The 10,016-nt window shown below is 38.8% G+C and overlaps 1 protein-coding gene across 1 annotated transcript in view; it reads right to left on the bottom strand.

Moving 5' to 3' along the window:
* GPR149 (G protein-coupled receptor 149) overlaps window positions 1-7,578 on the bottom strand; it is a 90,883-nt gene extending 83,305 nt beyond the window's left edge. Inside the window, exons 1-2 of the mRNA XM_032262871.1 lie at window positions 5,999-7,578; window positions 4,901-5,093 (exon numbers count right to left, since the gene is read on the bottom strand). Of these exons, the coding sequence (XP_032118762.1) occupies window positions 4,901-5,093; window positions 5,999-6,979 (1,174 nt within the window). The 5' untranslated portion in view covers window positions 6,980-7,578. The remainder of the gene's footprint in view (window positions 1-4,900; window positions 5,094-5,998) is intronic.
* Window positions 7,579-10,016: the final 2,438 nt, after the last annotated feature.

The following is a 10,016-nucleotide window of genomic DNA, read 5'->3' as shown; positions in this document are numbered from 1 at the left end:
ATATATATATATATATATGACTATAAACTTTCTACGGAAAAAATAAGTAAAATTTGATTCATTTTACAATACACCTTTGTGTCATTCATATGCTGATTCTATTACTGAAATGTTTCTCAGAATCTAAGGTTTATAAACCAATTCTGCTGACTGAAAAATAAAAATTATCAGTATCATTCATTGTTTAAGCCAGAACACAAACAAGGAAAATTTTGATTCAAAGAAAATATAAAAGTAGCAACAGATGCTCATATTTTATATACTGTCTCACTTATATTTTTACTGACCTTTTCTAGTAACGTAGTCAAGTAAAGTTAAGTTATGCTGTTTAACTTGTTTTAACAGTGTGTAAGGTGAAGGAACTAAAATGATGTTTAAATTATTGATGGGTTTCTATCAAAAAAGATATAAAGTGATAAATTGTCAATTCAAGGTCATTAAGAAAACAAATGCTATTGTAAAATCCCAATTTTGTGATATAAAATGATAAAATTGATATCTGTGACTATAATTTTATTAGTTGCATATTATAATTTCAAATATATAAAGCAAAAATGAGTAATGTTTTTGAAGGAGTATGCAGAATGTGTTAATGGAGACTTCACCTCCGTATCACAAGGGACAAGAGGCAGTCCGAGGTAGGCTATGAAAATAATAGAGGATTATCATAGAGACCATGAGGTGATAGAACATTCTGAGGCCGTTTTGCTCATCCATTATGTCATTTAAAACACCAACAACCTTACATATTAAAAAACTTATTGATTCTATTTTACACTGGAGAAAACAAGGGCTGACAGAGGAAACCTACTGAAGATTACTTACAGGTAAAATTATATGAATTTAAAGCTAACTGTTTTCAGAATTAGAGTTATTTGCTTGTATGTGAAATTGCTTTATTGCTAATCAGCCCCATGAAAGAAATATGTTAATGGCAGCAGAATTACACAATGTGCTGTTTTTAAGTCAGAGGAAATGCAGTAATTTATGAAGTATAATTAACGAAAGTGTTTCTTGTTAGTGACTTATCACTTATGGCAAATTCTGACCTATGTAACTAATGTACCTGAGACAATTTGAGATAATAGGTTATAACAATATCACAGAGTTGACAACGTTAAGATGAGAAGCTGGTTGTAAGGAGTGAATCCCTATAAAAATACATTAAAACAACATGGTTAACCATCAAAACTATATTGAAGAAAATATGAGAATCAGAGTCAAAACTAATCATCTTTAAGTTTCTTGAGGGTAAACTAGGTCTTTTTTTTTTTTTTTTTTAAAGCAAGGGCACAAAAAAAAGTGTCAATTAGGTAACATTAATTATTAACAAAGGCAAATGGAAAAGTCCTTCCTCCATTTAAAGTAGGATTCTCGGCTCTACCCACTTGTTGTGAGGAGATTAGGGATTGTGTTGTCAATAATTCTAATTTTTCAGACAAACCAGATTCATAGATTTGATATAAAATATCCTGATCATAAGGTTTCGTTCCATAATTTAAATCAGTTAAAAGTAACTATAAAAATTGGTTAAAAAACAGATCTTAGAACCAAATTCACCTCATGGGTCATGGGTTGGGAATTTCTGTTTCTTATTGAGCATGCAGCACAGTGCTAGACACATAGTGACTTTTTTCCTAATAAATATTTATTTATTTATTGGGTGAATGAATGAATAAAGCAATCTGTAGGAATCATGCTTGGTGTTACATGAATGGCTTGTTAGGTTAGCCTTGACTCAGTGATGCTAGCTGAATAAAATATGATTTCAAAGAAATCTCTAAAATACTGATTTATTTCTAAGAGGAAGGCCTTGACAGTGTTATAGTTCCTGACTCTTACTTTTATGTCACTAAAAAAATCACAGTTGAGATTTTTTTAAAACTTTTTTTTTGTATTTTATGTGTGTGCCCGTAAAAGTCAGAGATCTTTCACTGATTAATAACTTACAAGAAACTTAAAAACCATCAGAGTATTGTCCAGAATCTATTGAAATCTATACTAAACATCTGAAAAATAAATATATTTTTGTTCTAACAAACAAAATTGTCATTCTTCCAAAATCCTCATTAAAGGGTGAATTAGCTCTAGTCTTCTGCTTTTAATCACATCTTGCCAATTACAATTTTAGATGTAATTACATCAACTTACAAAAATGAAGAATTTTCAGAGTAATGTCACTTACCATATACTATGATTTTGTGAAAAAAAGGACCTAAAATCTGTTTTTTTAAAATATAATGTATTCGACATTTAACTGTTTAAAAACCATGTAAGGCAAGCAAAATGAGTCTGGGAGCCATATCCAACAAATATATCTACCGCCTGAGACCTCTGTGTTAAAATCATTTGGAAAAAAAATCACTTTTGAGACACTAATAGTACAAATTCTTGTTGGAAACAGAAGAGGATGATTATTTCTGCAAATTATCGTCTACTACTCATATTCATTTTCTGGTTGCATGGTTCCCATTTAGTGACATTGAGATGTATAATTATATTTACATCTTCAAAATTAACCTATGGTAAATGTAAGTTAGGAAAAAAAATATTTTCTTTCCCTCGCTTCTGAAGTTCACTGATAAAGGATGTAGAGAGGGAATCTTAGTTTGTTATGGACAAAAAGTTTAAACATAAAACTGGAACCATCAAAGAATTAAGATACTCTAGCTGATCAACCACCTGGCCCATCTAAGCATGTGCTTCCTTTGGGGATTTAAAATTCTGTTGTGTTATACTAGCAGTAGGAAAATTGATGGTGTCTTCCCAGACAGTAGAAACACATCATTGTGATTATCAGAATTTTCCAGTATCACAGCCTGGATCATAAAAGGTAATGGAGCCATTGGAACTATATAGCATCTTAAACTAAAGTTTCTCACAATGTTGTATTTGTGAAGCCATGCTTCTTTTTTTACAAGCCTTCATATTTCAAGTCCTTTTTGGAATTTTAAAATAAACACAAATAAAAGCAATGGTAATTTTAGAAAAAAATATTTTTTGGTCTTGAAAGATACGATTTTCATTTCAAACCTATAATAAGTGTGTGACTGTTGATTCTGCTAGCCTGCTATAAGATTCTTCTGTCTATGCAGTACAGAAAGTAGAATATTTCACAGGTCATTTACAAGAATAAGTCTGTTGTTTGCTTTGTTTTCAGCTCTGAGATGGGTGGTCCCCACTTCTTAAAAATGACTGCCTTCAACCAATTCACTAAGACTTTTCATTTTCACTGGCACTAGACTCACCCCTCTCACAATTTTAGATGTTATAAGACAGAGCTGGTTTACTAGTTTAGTGGCAAAATGTTAAGATTTGTTAGAATGTTAGAGTTTTGAGGCTTGTGAATTGTTTCCTTTATGTTATGTGTTTTATAAGTGGCCCATAAAGGTTTATTATTAATTTTCTCAGGGACTGTTGCTCTGGATATTAACCTTTAGAGACACATCATTATTATAAGTTCTAAGGTTATTTTAAAGACAAATGCATCTGCCATCTACTACTTAATGACATTCCTAACAATAAAAAATTTCCAGTGATTTGAAAAATATGTAGACATTCTAAATTTTAAATGCCGTCACTATGACATATGAAAAATGGACAGTTCATGGCTAATTATATAATATAACTTTGTTGTTGAATTGATTGCAGAGTATACTTTGATATTCTCTAGATTTTATAACCCTAAAATAGCCTGAGATGGACTGTTTTTATTTAACCTTCTCTGTTAAAGAATAATATACTTGTGGCCCGGTGCAGTGGCTCATGCCTGTAATCCCAGCACTTTGGGAGGCCAAGGTGGGTGGATCACCTGAGGTCAGGAGTTTGAGAGCAGCCTGGCCAACAAGTGAAACCCTGTCTCTAAATAATAATAATAATAATAATAATAATAATAATATACTTGGATACTCTGAACAAAGGACAATTAATAGGACAGTTAATGCAGCATACACTAATGGATTCTCAGATTTATTAAGTAATAAAACATCCCATATTCTGTCTGGAATAATAAAATGATATTCTTTTTCTTCCTGGTAGAGTCATAATATACAGCTCATTCTTCAACTTTTCCTGTCTTAGAATATGGAAACAATTATACTGTAGAGAGGTTTGGAATTGACCATGCCTTCCACTCTCTTTCTAGGTGTACTCTTCAGAACACAGAATCTCTTTTAAGTAAATAACTTGGTTAGATTCATACATGAACACAACAGTAACAAGCTGTCACTTCTGTCTTTTTTTGAAGCTGAGGGATTTGTTTGTTTGGTCCATGTGTGGTGTGTGTGTGTGTGGTGGGAGTGTGTGTGTGTGACCTACACTTATAATTTGTTTTGGAACTGTTTTCAAGCACTCTGATTCCTTACTCTGAAAACTTTCCAAAACCCTGGAAGAATACAAGCAGTAAAACAACAGAAATGCCTTTCTTTACTGTTCCATTGCATAATAATGGGTTATAATGTAATGAGTTGTCAGCTCCTTTCAGAGGGTTAGTAATCCTTTGTCAAATGCAGGCTTTTTACAGCAATGCTACATCTCATTTTAGACTTGGGAGGGGAATTTATTTTCTATTCTGGGCTAACAACTATGTCACCATCCATATATCATCTAAGTGACTTTGTTGACATGGTGTGCTGAATGAATTCGTCTTTAACTTTTTTTACCTAAAGTAATTATTCAGTGCCACAAGCAATTCATGGGGTTTTTCAAAACCAGCATCATTTAAAATCTACCCCAAACGATGGTAGTGATTGTTTCATGTTATAATTTCTCCTCACTATTTACCATTTACATTTGTCCTTGGACTCTTCATCCTCTACTGAGGCAACTTTGTTAATAGACCTCTTTTCCGAATGTCACTGAATGCATATTGTTGCCAATCACGGCCATGTTGAGGACTTACTTTTTTTCCCATCGGATGCCACTGCATATGCGTTCTGTCTGCAGTTGATGATGCAGCCACAGGGCAAGTGGGTCCAGCGTTTGGACAAGACAAACACTGGGGTTACAGTGGTGGCCAGCAGGGTAAGTAGAAAGCTGAGTATCTCCAAGGGAAGGCTCTGAAACCCCGCGACGTTCTGGACAGCCATGTGCATCTGCCAGGGCAAGAGAACTTTAGACCTAACCCAAAATCACACTATATACTTCCCAAGCCTTTTCCCCACGCACGCTGCCTCAGTTCCCTTTCCAGCTCCCTCTCCTGATTGAGAGCCGGAGCTCTGCTCCGGAGCTGGCGCCCTGTCCTTGGTGGTTGGCTCCTGGGAACGGCGGGACGCACCCTGCTGCGCCAGACAGCATAGGATTGGGAGGGGTTTCTGCTTTTGAGTGCCGGGTCTGCGCCCGCTGCCTATTCAAGACTCCACCAGAAAGGCACAGTCTACAACGTGGAGGACGCTAGCTAGGAAACAGGAGTCCGTGAAACCTGCATCTGGTTCTCCAAATGGCCTTTGTCGCCTCCCTGGACCCTCACCTCTGCCCACGCGCTTGTCACAGCGGGGCGCCACTTGCCACCTCTTATTTGGATTCGGCTTCCTCCTGGAGGGAGGAACAAAAGCCTGTTCTGTCTCCTCTCTTCGCCCTCCACAACTCATCTCTCCTCTGTCCCGCCCTGCTGATGGGCGTCGTCCTCACTAGGCGGGAATGGAACGGCAAGAAAGGGATTTAATTCCCTCTCCTTTTCAGAATACTGCCAGATTTTGCTGTGTGAGTCAATATCCTTGGCCAACACCGATCTGGAAAACTAAGTCTCCTGAGACAGAAAGCGCTCCCCACGCCCCTGACTTTTGAAAGGAGAAGCATCTAGTAGTTAAGGCTTCACGGCCAACTAGCCCTGCCCCGAACTGCCTTCCTCTAAGTGCGTCTCTAAAATCGAGCGAGATACACTTGGAAGCCGACTTCACTGTGCGTCTCTTGGTTACTCCCCAAACCAGCGACGCTGGTCCCAACGCTCATTTACACTCTCTGGCACACACACTCGCGCTTTGTGAGCAACCACTTTTACCATCATGGGCAGCCAAAGGACGACTTTGGTAAGCGCTAGGATCAAAGCGAAGCGCTTCTGCGCTATGCTCACGGTGTAGCTCCTGGTGCCATAGAGAGTCCCCCGGTTCTCACTCCTGCAGGCTCCAGCGCCTGCGGCAGCCGGTGCACCCGGTCGGAGCACCGGGTCCGAGCTCGGGGAGTATCCCCCAGAGAGCCGCAGACTAGGGGCCGGAGCATCCTCCAGGGACAGGGAAAGCACTCTCCCCATAGTAGGAGGGGTCCCAGGAGTGGAAACTCCACGGGAAATTTCCTGGTAGTTGGCGTGGAGTCTCGGCGGCTCCTCTGAACACAGCAACCGGTAAGTGAGTGGGACCGAGAGGCCCAGGAGGAGTCCGAAGGCCAAAGCGTACACGGTAGAGAGTAGCAGCACGTAGGAGCTGGAGCAGTCCACCAGGCAGCCCCAGGGCGTGCGCACGAAGGCGCCCCAGCCGCACAGCGGGAGCGCGGAGAGCAGCAGACTGGCTGTCCATACCGTCAGCACCACGCTCACCACCTGGCCCGATCTTCTGGAGGCTGTCTGGCTCCCCACATCCCTGTGCATCGTGTAAAAGTTGTAAGAGACTAGGAGAGTAGCCTTCAAGTTGCTAGAGAGGCCCTGGCATAAATACAATAAGGCAGAGGTGGTGCACAGAAATTGGAAGTAACCGGGGACCTCGTTTGGCCACTGCAAAAACATGAAGATGGTCACCGATAAGACGCCCATGAGATCATCCACAGACCAGGAAGCCACAAGCATGGACACAACGGTTCTGTTCTGCATTTTCAGCAGGGAAATTAGTGAATAAATGCTGCCCAGCAAGGCTGCAAAAGTCAGGAGACATGTCAAGCAAAAGAGATAGATATTCAGAGTTCCTGGCGGATTTAAAAGGTCAGTAGAATTATGATTCTCTTTCCACAGGCTAGAGTCATTTGTTGATAAGTTGCTGGGAAATAAAGACATTGTCCTTGGTCAATATTTACTTTCCCTCATGAACGAGACTGATAATTTTCTCAAAAGAAAGACCGGCTGCTGGAAATCAGATTTCATTTCTCCTACCAAGTTCCCCTCTAGATAGTCTCCTGGTCAGTCCTGCAGGAAATGGTCAGGCATGTCTCCTTTAGATCTGACTCAAGCTATATTTAAAAATTAGGTTCCATTTCAAGCATCAAAAAAACTGAACAAACAACTTTTTAACATTCCAATTAAAAACAAAGCAAAAACTCCTTCCCACCATCAAGTTTCAGGCAAGAAAGCAAAAAAACTCTTCAGGTACTTTGAAAACCAATGATGTCTGGATCCTGTGGGGTCCTTCTTATGGAGCAAAGCAGCTTGTAGCTTGAGATGACCAAACCCTGTTCACTTTTAAGAGCGGTAAAATGATGCATTTGGTTCCAGAGCTGGATTCAAAGGCAGGAGATTGTCAGGTAGTTTCCAGCTTTGAAGGTAAAAAGAGAGAGAGAGAGAGGGCGAGCGCGAGCCAGTCAGAGGGAGCTTGTGCACAGAATCCCATCTGAACCGCTGTTCTTCAATCAGCCTGTGATCCTCGGAGCTGCAGGAAGGAGGAGTCAGCTCCTAGCAGGAAAGAAGCAGGAAAAAAAGGGAGGGGAGTTCAGTGTTGAACAAAATGATATACGTTTATCTTAGCCTGCCTCTTTCAAAGCAAGAAACAGTGTCCTTGCTAAGCTTCCCCTTTGGTTTTAACGTGTAAACCTAGCCCAAATACTTGCTCAGGCTTGATGTGAACTACAAATATCACCTGTGAGAGGTCTAAGCTACTCCAGTAACTCAGGGACTGCTTTTATTCGTATCTAGACTTCCTGCTTCATAATCCATTGGAGGAAGAATATCATCAATGCCATTTATAAGAATAAGATATATCAGATTCCGTTTAAAAATTAGTGTGGTTAAGATTGTCATTATAGTCCTCATTACTCTAAAAAGGATTATGCAGAATCTTTGGATAGAGTCACACTAGCTTTAGTTATTTATTTATAACTTTATTTTCTGTCGATGGCATCAAGTAAGCAGGCTGTCATTTGAATAAATGATATGTCTAACAATCCATAAATTTGGATGATATTATATAGGGCCTAAAAGGATCATCCCACAGCAAACATTTTTAACCAGAGTATTTGAGACATACAATAGTTGTATCTCTGAATGGTCAATTTTGCAAGATGAGTGATTTAGCAAAGAAGTAACTGACACAAGTACTTCTGGCTCAGCATTTCCCAGGATGCTTTAGGGTAGCATTCTCCTCAGCTCAGCCTCATGACCATATGGCTACATTCTCCCACATAGTACTGGAGGTCTAAATGGAAACGGGAAGGAAAAGGAAAAAGTTGATATGATAATGATTTAATAACTGGAAGTAGTAATAGCACTTTGATCATTTATTTATCATTTATTTCAATAACTGAAGAATCATTTTGAACCTGAATCTGTGCAAGTAGAAAATGATTACATTAGTCATTGCCAACCACACCCTTCAATAAGCACAGCAGGCATTTCACTTATCTTTATATGTTGATTGTTTGATTTTCACCCTCATTCAGCAAATGGAAACAAAAACCACATATAACAGGTAGTTCAGCACTCTAGCTCTCCCTACTGAGAGTACAGACCGCGCGTGGCTGTGTGAGTAAAAAAGGTTGGGCATACATTCATTTTCAAATAATGTTGATTCAGAAAGTATGATGAAAAACAAATCTTATTTTTGAAAATTTCAAAGTTCTGTGAAAAGCCATTCTGCTTCTCACAAACCTTATTCTTTCTTGCCATAGTAAAAATATTATTCTTCAATATGGTATTGAGTCCTGAATTTTCAGTTAGGTTGAATAATAAGTCTCAGATTGTTAATATACAATAAATAGAAATTAATAATAGCTACTGTAGAATGATTTCATGTCTGAGAACATTTCCCCTATTATTAATATCATTTTTGGGTTTTCCATTAAATATAAATTTGGAAAACGGATACTTAACCACCATGTTGTACTGTTCTCTGGGATATTACAGAAGAAGAAAGAATGTTTAGCACACTTCCAAAGGTTGGTAGTAGAACTGCAGCCAGTAGGGAGCTAGTAGAGATACCTGAATTTAACTTCAGACTGTGCTATTGCTGGATAGGTAACCTAGGACAAAAATTCTGGTGCTTTCTCTGGGCGTCTATTTCTGCTCTGTAAAATAAAGAGGTGTCTTAATCCATTTTGTGCTAAAACGGAATACCACAGACTGTGAAATTTATAAAGAAAAAAATTTATCATAGTTCTGGAGGCTGGGAAATCCAATAGCAAGGTGCCAGCATCTTGCAAGGGCCTTCTTGCTGCATCACCCCATGGTAGAAGGTAAAAGGAAAAGAGAACATGAGAGAAAAAGATTAGATAGATAGATAGATAGATAGATAGATAGATAGATAGATAGACAGATAGATATATAGATTGCAAGAGGGGCTGAACTCACTTTTTCTTCCTTTTTTTTTTTTTTTTTTTTTAAGAGCCAGGATCTTGCTCTTTCACCCAGGTTGGAGTGCAGTGGCACCATCTGGCTCACTAAACCTCCAGTTTCTGGGCTCAAGCGATTCTCCTGCCCCAGCTCCCCAAGTAGTTGGAACTACAGGTTTGAGATACCATGCCAAGTTATGTTTTATTTTATTATTTTTTGTTTTTTATTTTTGTATTTTTTAGAGGTGAGGTCTCACCTGGCCTCAAGTGATCCACCCACCTCAGCCTCCTAAGGTGTTGGGATTATAGGTGTGAGTCTCTGCACATGGTCTCACTTTTATAACAAGCCCACTTTCTGTAACTAACACACTTCTGAGGTAATGGCATTAATTCACTTATGAGACCAGGACCCTCATGATCAAATCGTCTAATTTAGGCTGCACTTTCCAAGGGTGTTGTACTTCTATTAAGTTTTCAACACATGAGCTTTGTGGAACACACTCAAAGCATAGTGAGGGGTTAAAGTAGATTATTTTTAGAGACTTTTCCAGTTC

The sequence above is a fragment of the Sapajus apella genome, unplaced genomic scaffold, assembly GCF_009761245.1.
Source record: "Sapajus apella isolate SASKATOON/1434 unplaced genomic scaffold, GSC_monkey_1.0 scaffold4, whole genome shotgun sequence".
NCBI classification, from domain to species: domain Eukaryota; kingdom Metazoa; phylum Chordata; class Mammalia; order Primates; family Cebidae; genus Sapajus; species Sapajus apella.
Note: the sequence above shows the minus strand (reverse complement) of the source record. Positions and strands in the feature narration are given on the sequence as shown.